This window comes from Cotesia glomerata, linkage group LG2 (genome assembly GCF_020080835.1).
Source record: "Cotesia glomerata isolate CgM1 linkage group LG2, MPM_Cglom_v2.3, whole genome shotgun sequence".
NCBI classification, from domain to species: domain Eukaryota; kingdom Metazoa; phylum Arthropoda; class Insecta; order Hymenoptera; family Braconidae; genus Cotesia; species Cotesia glomerata.
The window spans coordinates 31,517,914-31,532,582 of record NC_058159.1 but is presented as its reverse complement, the minus strand read 5'-3'; the positions used below and the strand labels follow the sequence as shown (position 1 = coordinate 31,532,582).

The following is a 14,669-nucleotide window of genomic DNA, read 5'->3' as shown; positions in this document are numbered from 1 at the left end:
AATATCAACGCGGCTCTATCGATGAGATGATGAGATCCCCAGATTTTAAATTTATCCTAACTTTTATTAATATTCATTGTCTATTTAACAATAAAACTTATTAATTTTATTTTTTAAATTATGTTAGACTAAAATAAGTTAAACACAGGATATTAAAGAATAAGTAAAGGTAGAAAAGTTAATCCAAATTTCTCTCTACATTGTTTTAGTTGGGATAATACATCCGTACACCGGTATCCGGAAGTATTTAAAAGCTACTTTGTTTGGCTTTTTGTACTCAGAGTAAGTATGTATAATCCAATTACTTTATTATAAATTTTTTTTCAATTTTTTCAAAAAAATTTATCGCTGTTAACATAAAAAAAAAAAAGAAGAAAAAGAACTTTTGATTCGATCATTTTTAAAGTTATATGTAAAAGTTAACTTTTTACTTTGTTGTTCCAGATGACTATTCTATTTTTATGACACTGAAGTTGACAAACATTAGAAATTTTTTTAGAATTATTTAGCAATTAAATTATTATGAAAAAAATTAAATAAAAAAATTTTTTAGAAGATTTTTTTTATTGTAATTGATTTGTAATAAAAATAAAAAAAATTGACAGTTGTCAATTAACTTCAGTATTAATGAAAATTAAATTAGCCAACACTCAAAAATTTTTTATTTTTTTTATTAATTAAAAATTATAGCTAAAAAACTATTTTTTAAAAATTTCACTTGTAATTTTAAAAATTTTTTAAATGTGAAAATCTTTGTTTTAATTTTTTAAAAATTACTTTTCAATAAAATAAATTATAAAAATTTTCAAATGTCGGCTAATTTAATTTTCATTCAGTATCATCTATTTTTTTTATTAAACTTCAAATATTTTAGTGTATTATTTTTACATAAATTTAAACTATTTTTAATAATTATAAACTGAATAGAGAGATTGAGTGACAAGCAATCAAAATCCCGTCAAAATCATGGAAAGAATGAAAATAAAAAGCTATAGAGCAAGAGGAATATGATTGACAGACAAAAAGTACTTGAACTGGCGGGTTCATTAGAGTATTATCAATATTGAAATACGTCAAAAAAAAAAAAAAAAAAAAAAAACACAAAAAAAAAATTAAAAAAAAAAAAAAAAAAAAAAAAAAAAAAAAAACAAAAAAACTTACTTGGTGTAAGTATTAAAAGTAGATTGATAAACACGAGGAAAAGATCCACGTGGGATCTAATATGGTGCGCTGAATGAACGTTACATTTTATTTTTGTTCTTAAATTTGTACACAGTCTCAGCTCACGCGGCATCGCGATTAATAATATTTCCACATAAATAAAAATACAAAATTAAATTATACTCCACTGGTTACTTGTTAATTAATTAATTAAACAGTCTTTTTATTTATTTAAATTATGAATTAAAATAGAATAAAAGAATAAAAATGAAAGACTCAAGTACGAGTAAATGAATAATAAATTAGCCGTACTAAAAAAAAAGTAACCCTTTTAAAGTATAAACCCCACTTAAATAGAGGTTTTACTTTGGACCTCGCACAATGAGCGCCAATGAAAGACTGTCGTTGAACGGTGTGTCTAAAGCTCTGGTCGCATGCGCCCGGTGCTTTTCGGGCTTCTTCGTTTAACCCCTTCTTCGAGGTTGGTTCAAGAGAGTTTATAAGCTCAACCGCAACGAGCAAGAGGATGACAAGAACCATCAGGAGCAGCGGCATCACTAGAATCAACACCGACAGTAGCTGCGCCAGCTATTTCACCACTACTACCACTACTACAACTATTTCCTCGATCCATTACTTTGCAAACTGTAATGTACTTTCATTTTTCTTTTAAACAATAAAATTAGTTTATCATCCCTCGGGTAATTCAATTTAACTCTCTCTCTCTCTCTCTTTCTATATGTGTGTATATATATATGGATGTTTGTGGGTATGCTGGTAGTATTATATCGTTAAAGGATAAGTCGAATTTCACGGCTTCATTAGTTAATACAACTTGGAAACCGCCATACAAGTTACTAGTTTTAATGGAAAACAACCTCACCCTTTTCACTTTGCAAACTAACAAGTCAGTCACACCAAAGATATTTCCGTTTTACTATCACAAAACTCAACTCAACTCAACTAAGACTTACCCTCGAGACAAGTCAACTTACTTTACATTTTGATATCATTCATTTAAATAAATATATTCATACTATTTTTTAAATGAAAATTAATTTAGCAGATATTTAATCATTTTTAATTTTTAAAAATAAGAAAAAAAAAAATTGACATGTAGAAATTTTAAAAAATTAAAAATGCAATTTTTTAGAATTAATTTAATTGTTAAATAAAATTAAAAATTAATCAAGTGACAGCTAACTTTAATATCATATTTTTTAAATGTTAAATAAATGAAAATTAATGTAGCACACATTTAATAATTTTAAAAATTTTATAAAAAATAAATTATGGCAAAAAAAATTGACATTTAAAAATAAAAAAAAATAAAAAATGCAATTTTTTAAAAATAATTTTTTTGAAAAAATCTTTTTGTTAAATAAAATTAAAAAATTGTCAAGTGACAGCTAACTTTAATGCCATATTAAATAAATTTAACTCAATATTCTTTATTATTTATCATTTTATTTTAGATAAATAGCCAATAATTTTACAATTTTATAAATTTATTTACGTTTCTTCGGAGCAAATTCCAAGCCACGAATGTAATTTTTATTTATTCGATATTTATCTGTAAAAATAAAATAACAATTGATTATTTTATATAGCTTATACTATTGAGTAATTAAAAATAAAAACATACCAGTTAATAATTTATATACATAAAGAACTTGGTTTCCTTGTACAAGTACGCTGGGAGTTTTTTTACCAGGTATATCGGTTATCGTTGCGCTGGCGCCAATTCCTTGACATTCTTTACTAAACTCATCAAGTTTTATCCCAAACATTTCTAAATTATTGACGAGAGTTACCTAAAATTTTATTTTCATTAATTATATTATCTTTGTTATTGTTTAATTAATTATTTGTTTATTTTTCACCTTTTTATTATTACATCGTGAAGCTACGGTAATATCTATAGGCTCTAACTTTCCTGTGTGCAGTAACTTTGTACCGGCAACAGTTATTTCGTGCGTGTGTGTCATTCGTCCGATAAATTTATTTATTCCGTCTTCCATCGTTAATGTCAACACATTTTCTTTTGTACGCAAAATATCCGCGAGTTGAGGATTTATATTTAATATCCTAAAGAATATAAATATAAATAGTCAATTAAAATTATTTTATAAATTTTTTGCTAATAATAAATATAATAATCTTACTTTCCATCCTGGAGATTTTCTTTTTTAACGTATTCAGTGAAGCATTTTCGAATCTCTGGACGTTTCATTATATCACCTTTCCTAGTAATTTATTTAATGATTTTTAAGTAAGTTAGTATATCTATCATTTAATATTTAATACATACTCGTATCCAAATTTAGAAACTACTGGAAGAACATTAGCAGTTACTTTAAAACACTCGGCGACAACTGGAGCATTGGAAGATTTATTTAATTCACCATCTGATGATTCATTAATGACCAATTCTTTCAATAATGGATGTTCAGTCTAAATCAATATAATATATCAATTTTTTATAAGATGTCAAAATTTTATATGTTATAATGTACCTTAACATATGTAATACTTTCAACTCCTTTGAGAATTGTCGTATCAATAACTCCTTTAGCTTTCATAGCTGCTAGAAATACCGACAATTTTTTATAACTGGACTTTTTAATATCAACAACTTGATCTGGAGGACATGCAGCTATCAAATGATTTTTAAAAAAACTTGAACTGAGTATCGGTAATTCAGTTTTTTTGAATCTTTTACATGCTTTTAAAAAACAGTACTCCAATAATTGATCCATCTCTTTAATGGGGTCTACATCTTCAATTAATTCAATTGGTTCTTCATTTTCCTATTGTTTGAGATAATTAAAAATATAATATAATTAACAAAAATATATTATAGTTAAAAATTTATTAAAAATTTTAATGAAAAAAAATTACCTGCTCAATTTCATTGCTATTATTTTTATTGTCCTCTATGTTTATCGAGTTAATCAATTGCTCAGCATTATCAACAGATTCTGGTTTATCATCAGTAACTTGAGTGAGTTCACCATTAGGTTCTTGATCGGCTGGCTCGTCAACTTTTTCATTATCAAAAGATGGATCTATTTGTGGCTTAGCTGGTGGTTTTCCCAACTGACATAACATGTCACCTATCACGTGTATTATATCAACACATTTTCCACGACCACCAGACATGTACATGTCTTCTGAGGAATGTGATGTCACGCCAACGGCAACTGCTGCCTATGTTTTTATTTATTTATTTTAAACAATACTCTGTTTTTTTTTTTTTTGTTTTATTATTAAATTAATTTTTTAACTAATATTATTAATTATTACTTACCATATTGTCTTCCGTGATTACTGCTACCGGAGTATTTTTTAATAATTTACCATAAGAGTAGAATGTAGGTGGTCCATCTAAAATAACACCAGGTAACATCAAGCCAGCTCCACTTGCCAGTTTAGGAATAACAGCATTATGAGTTTTAAATGTATACAATAAATTAGGATATTGCCAAAGTGAAAATATTGTTGGAAATAATGGCACTGTTGATTGAGATTGATCAAGTTGAAAGAACATTGGAATTTTAGCAACACAGTATAATTTACATATTTCACCACTGTGTGTTACTACTTTCATAAAACTTATTGCCTCTTTTTTTGGTAATAAATTTTGTACTTGGCTATCAGTTAAAGATGGAAATGCACTCAATACATCTTCACATAATTTTTTTCTGAAATAAAAAACAAGTTTAATTGTTGAATTAAAATTTGTATAAATAGTTATTTAAAACTAACCTTTCAGTTCCCTTGAGTTGATTATTCGACTTGACTTTTATTGGTTTAAGAAACATTATTAAAAAAAATAAAGAGTAATAAATACGTAAAGACAATAAAATTTTTTTTTGTTGATCAATTTATTTATTTACTTATGTTGTCAAAAATATTGAGTACTGTTTGTATTGTTATTGTGTGACATTTATTATTATTATCATCACGTGTATATATTTATACTGTCATGATTTTACCTTCAGATGGCTCTAGCAGTCCGTGAGAGTGTGTAAGGCAGTGTTAGAGGTGACAGGTTGGCTTACCATCTAACCAGTAAACCAGCTGTTCATAAATCTAATGAATTATTGATATTTTATTAATCAAAGCTAAATAATTGCATAATTGATATTGTTAATAATTTTTAAATTATAAAAATGAGTTCGGGTGATTGGGATGAAGTGAAACGTTTAGCCGCTGACTTTCAAAAGGCTCAACTCAGTTCAACATTACTAAAGTAAATATAAGTATTTTTTTTTTTTATATTAATATTTTGTGGTTAATAAAATTAGAGTTAATAATTTATATTTTATTAATGTTATTTATTTTTCAGGTTATCTGAAAGAAATTGTGTTGAAATAATAACAAAATTAATAGAAACAAATTTATTGAGTGTTTTATTTACAGCTGATGGAAAAGAATACATAACACCACAACACCTTGAAAAAGAAATAAGAGATGAATTGTATATGAGCGGTGGTAGAATAGATTTAGTTAAATTAACGAAAATATTAAATGTTGACTTTACTCAAGTATCGAAAATAGCCACTGAAATAGAAAAGCATGGCAAAGGAGTGAGAATACTACTGGGTCAGCTGATAGATCAAAGTTATGTCACTAAAATAGTCACGGAAATAAATGATAAACTAAACCAAGTTGGTCACATAAATATTGCTGAATTGACGGTTCATTATGATTTACCTGCTGATTTTTTACAATCACTTACTGAGAAAGCGCTGGGTAAATCCATTCAAGGACAGCAGGATAAGCAGGACCCGAAATTTTTTTATACTGACAATTTTATTGCACGAAATAAATGTAAAATTCGCGGAGCGCTTACTGCTATTACAATTCCTACACCACTGTCTGCTATTATTGGTCAATCCAATGTTCCTGAGAGAATTTTTTTCTGTAAGTTAATTTAAAAAGTTGTTTTAAAATTATTGTAATAAGTAATTTATAATTTATATTATTTCCAGCTATTTTTGATGATTTACAAAATACAGGACAAGCACCTGGTGTAATTACTAACAAACAAATAAGTAGCGGAGTTTATGTACCAACAATTTATTCTAAAACACAATCAGAATGGGTTTACAATTTTTACAAACAAAATGGCTATTTAGGTAATATCATAATCTATATTATTAAGAAAATAAGAAAAATTTTGTATCCAGAATAGTCATATAATTTTCACCGATAGTCAATTTATTATGATAAGTACTTAGGCTGCATTCGAAAATGCTCTATCTATAGATACATAATTAAGAAATTATCTTGTATCTTGTAAACTAATGACATTTTCAAAGATATAAGCTCATCCCGACATTACACTCATCAAGACCTTTCATTTGAGTACCCACATCAATTTTTTATATATTTTATATATTTATATATATTATATTATATATATGTATATATGAAAAATATATCAAAAATGCATGTAGGTACTCAAATTAAAGCTCTTGACTAGTGTAACATCGGGATGAGCTTATATCTTTGAAAACGTCAATAATTAAGAAAGTACAGTGCAATTTAATAAATATCTAGTGAACTATTGACATTTTTTAAGATATAAGCTCATTCCGATGTTACACTCATCGAGACCTTTCATTTGAGTACCCACATCAATTTTTCATATATTTGATATATTATATATATGTATATATGAAAAATATATCAAAAATGCATGTGGGTACTCAAATGAAAGTTCTTGACAAATGTAACATCGGGATGAGCTTATATTTTTATAAATGTCAATAGTTAAGAAAGTACAGGAGATTTTAACAAATATCTTGTGAACTATTGACATTTTTAAATATATAAGCTCATCCCAAAATTACACTCATCGAGACCTTTCATTTGAGTACCCACATCAATTTTTCATATATTTTATATATTTATATATAGTTATATATATAGTTAAGAAAGTACAGTGCAATTTAACAAAAGTCATTATTTAATAAAGCAAAATTTTATTTATTTATATTTCACAAGTCACGGCAGTCACATAGTGACTGCAAAGTTGCTAGTAATTATTATTTAGATATTAATTTTTATTTATAAATAAATAAATAATTATTTTTCTCGACAGAGTATGATGCGCTCACTCGCCTGGGAATAAATGACGGAAAAAGTTACATAAAACGTCACTTTCCACAAAACACACCGATACTATTGGACAGCGTTGCTGTGGGTCCAGCAATAATTGATCAAATAGATGCCAATATTGAAGAAGTTATTGCTACAAGTTCATTCGTTGATATTTATCCTCTTATGCCATCAGTTTTTTCACCCGAGGATATTGAGATACTATTGAAAGACGCGCAGAAACGTTTGAAAAAAAATTTTCATATTTTTGTCACTACTGTCATTGTTTCAGAGGCCTTTTTACATAATTTAAATAATAAACTCGAATCAATTGCCGAATTAAGAGCCAAAGAGGCTGTCAACAGCGGCAAGTGGCTCCAATACGTTGCTGAGAGTAAGATAAAAGCTAATAAAAATAATGACAACAAGTTTGAGAGTAGTAATAAAAAAGATGACCGGAGAAAGAAGGCTGCCAGTGGTAAAGCTGGAGGTGGAGCTCAAGGACGAGAGACTAAAACTAAATCGACTAAAAAAAAATATCATCAGGGAAAAAATAATGACAATGATTATGATAGTGACGATAATAAACCCAAAGTTTCTGATAAATTTGAATTGATATTATTTTCAGCGCAAGATTTGAAAATAGAACTTAATAAATACGAAAATTTATCTGATATTGAAGAACTTGTTGATGAATTGACTAATTATTTCCTTGTAAAATTGAATAAATTATCATTTAAATTAGCTGAGCAATTTGCGCAAGCTACCAAAACAACAAACTTCAGCGATGTTGAAGATAAATTAAACATGTTGATTACAAACATCCGTATATTTGAGAAAGGGATTAAATTAATAGGAAACAAAGATACTGTTAATTCGTTGACAAAATATTTAATCAAAACACTGGGTATTGATTTTATAAATGAGTTACTAAAGTTAGCAGCTGTACAAAATGTTTTACAGTGTCCGACTAATTTAACGACAGAGTCACGACAAAAGATGATTCTTGAATTACCTGACGATATTAAAACTGATCTTGAAAATGTTAATAAAGCGGTCGCAAAAGGATCCATTGAAGATTTGTTAAGTTCTGCTGATTCGGCGATGGCTGCCTGTTGCTTAGTACTGAAGAAATTTGATAAAAAACGTGAAAAAGCTGTTATACTTGGTCACAGACAAGCTCTTCTAGAGGAATTAAAACAAACAGAAGATCCTGCTCTGGCTCTTCACTTGACAACCAGTATTTTATTTACTGCTGCTACTCAGTCTGCTCTTCACATGTCTGGTAGACACGTTTCTTCTGTTTTATCTTTTCTTCAAGCATTTTTAATTCCTGAAACTTGTACTTTACTCATGGGATATCACGGTAAATTATTATGACACTAAAGTTAGCCGACGTTTATAATTTTTTGATAAAAAAATATTTTTTAAAAATTACACTGCCAATTTTTTAAATATTTCACAAGTGAAAATTAAAAAAAAATTTTTTTTAATTATTAAAATTTCTAAAAATTTTTTTATTGAAAAAATTGTTACAAAAAAAAAAAAAGAAAATAAAAAATTTCACTTGTAAAAAACTGTAAAAACTATCAGGGCAATTTTTTAAAAATATTTTTTTGTTCTTATTTAATAAATGAAAAAAAATTAAAAACGTCGGATAACTTTAATATTGTTAAATTATTTTATTTATTTATTTTTGATATGATTAACATTATATTTATTTCTTCAGATCACGTATTGGAATTACTGAGCTCCAATGATGCAATAGCAAAAGAAGAAACACGGAAATTATTAGAAAATGACTTGGAGAAATTAAAAGACATCGCGTATAATTTTAAAGATCAAATTAAAAACTCCGAAAAAAATGAATGACGTTGAGAATTATTTTTTGTAAAAAATAAATATAATTTTTTATTGTACTAATTAATTTTATTACTGGCAATTAATTATTATTATTATTATTACAAAAATACATATACTTAAATGTGACACCTTTAAAACATAGTATAGCCATTTGAAGATAAAATCGGGATTTTGGCGCACGCGTACCTGGATAATAAAATATGTATTCTTACCTATGTATGAGTTCGGAGTCCATGTGGGTCACCGATAGATGCATAGATGTTTAAAGTCAAGGACCGACACAGTTTTACCCATCTATAAAACGTAGCTACTTTCGGCAATATCTTTATATACATGATTTAATGTAACATATAATTTGTTTTTTATTTTGGTTCAATTAAATTCAAAACCAGTTCCTTTATATAAAAACAATAAAAAAAATTTTTTTAAAAGCATTACATTGACAATATAACTTATAAAAACATGAAAAGTGTTTTATTTGAAAATTTCGTGTCAAAGATATCGTATACTGTTTTATATCCAACCATTTTTGTGCATTGTGTTTTTTAATTGACATTTTTCTGATACTTTAAGGATTTATTGGAGTGTAAATATTTTTTACAGTGATTTAATTGTTTAAAAAAAGTTAACTATTTATTTAAAGTAATAAATAAGTAAAATATGATTTAAAATTTCTTTTTAAAAAATTTAATATCCTTTAAATGGAGTAGACACCTACACACCATATTTAAACAATTCCATACGTAAGTTTCTAATGATCCTTAATATAAGTAGAATATAATATTTATTTAAATTAAATTAAAAGTTTTGGTAATTTTTTATCAAGTTATTGACAATGAAATAATTTTATTGAGTGACTTATAATAATTAAGAACTGATTAACATTTTTAGGATGATTGACACGTGAAAATAAATAAAAAAAATGTCCATGGAGATGGCAATGCACAACAAAGTAATTGGATAACAACTGTGGAGTGACAATTATCCAGTAAATTGTCTTTTACAAATAAATACTTTTTACTTATCTGGTAAATTGGTCAATTAAAAAAAAATAATATTTTAAATAAAAATACTACGGTAGGGTATAACGTGAAAAAGTGTAAAAGTTTAATTGTATCCTAATGCGGGTATGTGGATGCATTTACACCAAAAAAAATGCCAAGAAGGCATCAGCAGAGACTCTCAAATCTCTGCAACCTGTTTAGTTATTTTATTTATTTGTCATATTTGTGTTAATGCACAAATAACTGATGCCGCCGTACCCCGTATTTCCAAGGATGCCGATACACCGCAAGACATTCTCAAGGCATCGGAAAATATTGATCATAAATGTACTAACATGACTTCTGTCCTCAATCCTGGTAATTTTTTTAACACTCATTTGTTTTACATCAATATATTAACACCTAATAAAGATAATAGTTAAATTTAAAAATCAATATAATCAAATGATTAAGAGATATTTATAGAGAAGGATATTTATAATTTTGAGACAAAAGGTTATCATATTGAACTTGATTCTTTAAAATTAAATGACTTTGTCTATAATTATACATTGAGAAAAAAAAAATTTCTTGGCTCAAGAATTGTTTAAAGTAAATTAATTGTCTAGTTGTTCATATCCATAATTAATTCATAAAATAATAACAATTCACAGTTTGATGGAAATATTTATTCGATTTTTATTTAAATTTTCACAACGTTTCGTCGGTTTCCCGACTTCCTCAGGTGCTAGAACAATTAAATACAAAAAACTTTACAATAATATTCTTATAATTACATTACAAAATATTATCATAAGAATACATCAAAACACATACCTAAATTATTAAAATCATGTTAAATGAATTATGTTTAAAATAATTTTTGGTTTTTTGACAAAAGAATATCAATATCTATCATGATAATAAAATATTTGCATTAATTTTGATAGATTAACAAACGAATAGGTTCACTTGAATTAAACAAAAAATTATATTAAAACTACTCAAGAGTACTTAGTAAATGTATCACCTTTTTATATCCAAGATGAAGATATTATTAATAATAGAATATTATATTTAATTTAAAAGATACAGGTTTGTCGATGGTGAGCCATGAATCTGGGTATCCTTATCCACCAACAGTGCCTCCATCATTTTTAAGCGGAGCTCTCACTTGCCAGCCCTATCGTGGAATTTATGTTAATCACATCTACTTTCAGTTAGCAAATGCCTTTTTTTTATTGTCGCATTTAGCTCCCAGTGGAATACACGGTGTATTATATTTGAGATGCACATTATTAATTGGTTGCGCATTTCTCGCATTATGGGGATGGACAATAGTTTGCTGGTTTGACGCCACTATGTGGAATGGTCTATTTGTAGCTATTAATTTTGTCCACGTTTGCACATTACTCTATCGTTTAAGACCTATTAAATTTTCAAGAGAAGTTGAAGAGGTAAAAATCATACATAATCACTAAACTCTATTCATAAATTTCCCTTTATTTATTTATTTTTATTTTAGGTTTATGCAGCAGTATTTCAACCGTTAAGAGTTTCAAGGCATCAATTTAAAAAAGTATTAAATTGTATGAAAGCCATCAAACCTTTAAAGTATCAACAAGTTTATGCACAAGAAAAATCTACTAAAGTAGATTCTTTATCTTTAGTACTTTCGGGAAAGTTAGTTAAAATTATTGATTTTATTTTTTAAAAATTATATCATATAAAAAATATTTTATTTAATTAACTTTTGTTTGTTTAACAGACTAGTTGTATCACAAAATGGTAGAGCACTTCACATTGTCTTCCCTCATCAATTTCTTGATTCACCTGAATGGTTTGGAGTATCTACTGATGAATTCTTTCAGGTAAATTTTATTTAATGATAAATTATTAGTTTTTTTTTTTTATTTTTCATTTTTAATAACTCATTTTAAAGGTATCAATAACGGCAATGGAAGATTCTAGAATATTACTTTGGCATAGAGATAAATTAAAATTGAGTATAATGACAGATCAATTTTTACAAGCAGTCTTTGATCATATATTAGGTAGAGATGTTGTCAAAAAATTTATGCAAGTAAGTTTTTAAATTTATGATACTAAATTTAGCAGACATTTGATGATTTTTGATTTTTTTAATAGAAATTATATGTAAAAAAAATTTTTTTTTTTTTTTAAATGATTTTTTAAAAAAAAAATTTATAAAAATTTTCCTATGTCAGCTAATTTAATTTTCATGTAAAATTTTATTAAATTCAATGATAAAATAATTTTTAATAATATTTAGGTAAGTGAAACAATGGCAGCGGGTACTCACCAACACCATGGGCAAAACGGGCAAGTTGTTGGACTAGGTGGAGTTGGAAATTTAGAAACTGATGCAGATACTAAATTATTTGTCGTTAAAAAGTCAGATAATCACGGAATTACAGCATTAATAAGTCGTCAACTTCAAGGTAAATAAATATTTTATTAAATAATAAATGAAATGAGAATAGAAAACGTTCAAATATTAAAATAGTGACAAATCAACGGTAAATTTCATAAAACACTGATAAGTTTTAATTAAATTACGTTGCAAATTATATATTTATTTAAAAATCATTTGCAATCATTATCTCATCATATTAGCATGTTTAAATAATATAAAAAATTAAGTAAAATAAAAAAAATAAATCCTGTATTTACTCTGCACGTTCCTTAAATACAAAGTGTTATTTATAATAGCTTAATGTAATTGCTTATAATTTATAATTTGCTCTTTATTTAAACAATTAGCCACTTATCAACGCTATTTACTGTTCATTTAAAGTTATTATTATTTTATTTAATTTTACACACATCAATGTACATTAGAAAAAAAAAGAAGAAATCATGCATTGTCATCTTTATAATTTAGTTGGTATTTTTTTGGTTTTGGTTTGGGTAGAGGAGAGAGTGCCGCTGCTGTATACGAGCCCCGATGTGTTGAACAACGCACTGCATCACCTAAACCATCTTCACGCGCCTTATATACTTCCCCTTTATACCAAAACATCAACCAATGATAATTCCTCCCAATCAGAATCCTAATTGTTTAATAACCCATTTTCCGAACAAACAAAATTATAAATTAAAAAACATCAAATTTATATATACACATAAATATATATCTTCGATCCTTCATCTGAATTTATGTTTGGTACATCAATGTGTACATCTGCTGTGTATTAAGTACGTACGTCAATGCCAATGGGTTACTCAATTATTTTCTTCCCGATAATATCCAGGTGAGTTATTTATCCACTCCTTCTGATAATTTTTATTTTATTTATTTTATTTATTTATGCTACTATTATTTAAATTTTTTTCTATAAACTCTTGTCAAATAGATGTTTAAAATGTTAAAATTCCAATCACTTGTTCCTCGCCTCAACCACTTTTATTTAATATATTTTTTAATTCATTGAGCATTTATCTTTTATTTTATTTATTATTCGTATCGCGCTAAATAAATAAATCACTAAATTTTATTATTATTATTATTATTATTATTATTATTAATTATACAGTACAACTTTTAATTGCTACATCATAAAATTAATGCATAAAAATAAAAAACCCGTACGTTTTTCATCATGCTAATTTCATTAAATATAATTATTAAAAATTATAAATATATTTTTATTTATATTATTTTATTGATAATTTTCAATTTATTTGTCTAGGTTTACCTAGGATTAGATACTATTATTGTGGTAAGTTTAGATACTTTTTTTAACTTTTAAATTGAGTTAAAGTGAAGCATCTCTCCTCTGTAATTAGTTTAAATAGAGTAATGTTCGTCTAATTAATTAGATAAATTGAAAGCACTTTTAAAATTCTGATCAAATAATCAATAATGAAATTAATTTAATACAATATTAATTAAATAAAAATTGTAGCTGCTGGAGATCCAAATGCTTGGAGATTGGGAAGAATTGAAGAGACTGATCATGAAACACCTGTCTAAAATACAATCAGCATTTCACAGTATCATTCTCAAACAGTCAATTTAGTCAACAAATAATAAATCAACGTAACTTCGGGAGTATGTGAATATTAGGGAATGAGCACAAAAAATTAGTTGTGACATAATAGTTGATTCTAAAATTAATTATTTTTATCAAAAACATTCCTCACCAGTGATTAATGACATTTAATTATGTTGATAAGTGATAATTAATATTAATATTGATAATTATATATCTTCCTTGATTCTAATTGAGTAGTCTTTTGTACAGTGAATATTTAAACTTATAATGCTTCCAAATTATTTTGTGCCATGTATCTTTAAGTATTTTGTATAATGCAACGAGTCATAAATAATGTTTTTGTTATTTCTTTATTTTATTTTATTTTATTTTTTGTTCTTTAACATTTGTTATGCATTTTCTCATGTATTGGACGTATATATGTTAAAAAATTAGCATTAATAAAAATTAAAATTAAAAAATTTATTTGTCTTAATTATTAACAAAAAAAAAAAAAAAACATACTAAGGTAATTAATCTTAAATTAAATTTACTT

General features: G+C 26.2%; 4 protein-coding genes across 11 annotated transcripts in view; 2 read left to right on the top strand and 2 right to left on the bottom strand.

Annotated features, from left to right (window-relative positions):
- LOC123258463 (Down syndrome cell adhesion molecule-like protein Dscam2) overlaps positions 1-1,389 on the bottom strand; it is a 47,414-nt gene extending 46,025 nt beyond the window's left edge. For 2 of the 6 annotated variants that reach the window (XM_044718475.1, XM_044718479.1), the window contains exon 1: positions 1,162-1,389. In XM_044718475.1, coding sequence (XP_044574410.1) covers positions 1,162-1,294 — 133 coding nt within the window. In that variant the 5' untranslated portion in view covers positions 1,295-1,389. The remainder of the gene's footprint in view (positions 1-1,161) is intronic. The other 4 variants (XM_044718473.1, XM_044718477.1, XM_044718474.1 and 1 more) reach the window with 2 other exon arrangements.
- Positions 1,390-2,608: 1,219 nt separating this feature from the next.
- Positions 2,609-5,114, bottom strand: LOC123258491 (eukaryotic translation initiation factor 2D). Its single transcript, XM_044718531.1, has 9 exons — positions 4,930-5,114; positions 4,472-4,865; positions 4,063-4,371; positions 3,678-3,971; positions 3,473-3,615; positions 3,327-3,407; positions 3,045-3,249; positions 2,807-2,975; positions 2,609-2,734 (listed from the first exon to the last, which is right to left on the bottom strand). The coding sequence occupies exons 1-9, from the start codon at positions 4,983-4,985 to the stop codon at positions 2,670-2,672; spliced, it is 1,716 nt and encodes a 571-aa protein (XP_044574466.1). The 5' UTR covers positions 4,986-5,114; the 3' UTR covers positions 2,609-2,669.
- Positions 5,115-5,189: 75 nt separating this feature from the next.
- Positions 5,190-9,176, top strand: LOC123258478 (E3 UFM1-protein ligase 1 homolog). Its single transcript, XM_044718509.1, has 5 exons — positions 5,190-5,416; positions 5,513-6,090; positions 6,159-6,305; positions 7,274-8,635; positions 8,999-9,176. The coding sequence occupies exons 1-5, from the start codon at positions 5,337-5,339 to the stop codon at positions 9,139-9,141; spliced, it is 2,310 nt and encodes a 769-aa protein (XP_044574444.1). The 5' UTR covers positions 5,190-5,336; the 3' UTR covers positions 9,142-9,176.
- A 395-nt stretch (positions 9,177-9,571) lies between these two features.
- On the top strand, positions 9,572-14,468 carry LOC123258519 (popeye domain-containing protein 3-like). Of its 3 annotated transcripts, XM_044718589.1 has the most exons (9): positions 9,573-9,875; positions 10,024-10,493; positions 11,205-11,572; positions 11,641-11,798; positions 11,884-11,986; positions 12,058-12,198; positions 12,409-12,577; positions 13,829-13,858; positions 14,045-14,468. In XM_044718589.1, exons 2-9 carry the CDS (start codon positions 10,262-10,264, stop codon positions 14,110-14,112), a joined length of 1,269 nt encoding a protein of 422 aa, XP_044574524.1. In that variant the 5' UTR covers positions 9,573-9,875; positions 10,024-10,261; the 3' UTR covers positions 14,113-14,468. The 3 variants fall into 3 exon arrangements, with proteins under 3 accessions (XP_044574525.1, XP_044574524.1, XP_044574523.1); XM_044718590.1 differs by lacking the exon at positions 13,829-13,858 and having other exon boundaries at positions 9,572-9,875; XM_044718588.1 differs by lacking the exons at positions 13,829-13,858; positions 14,045-14,468 and adding an exon at positions 13,051-13,214 and having other exon boundaries at positions 9,575-9,875.
- The last annotated feature ends 201 nt before the right edge of the window (positions 14,469-14,669 follow it).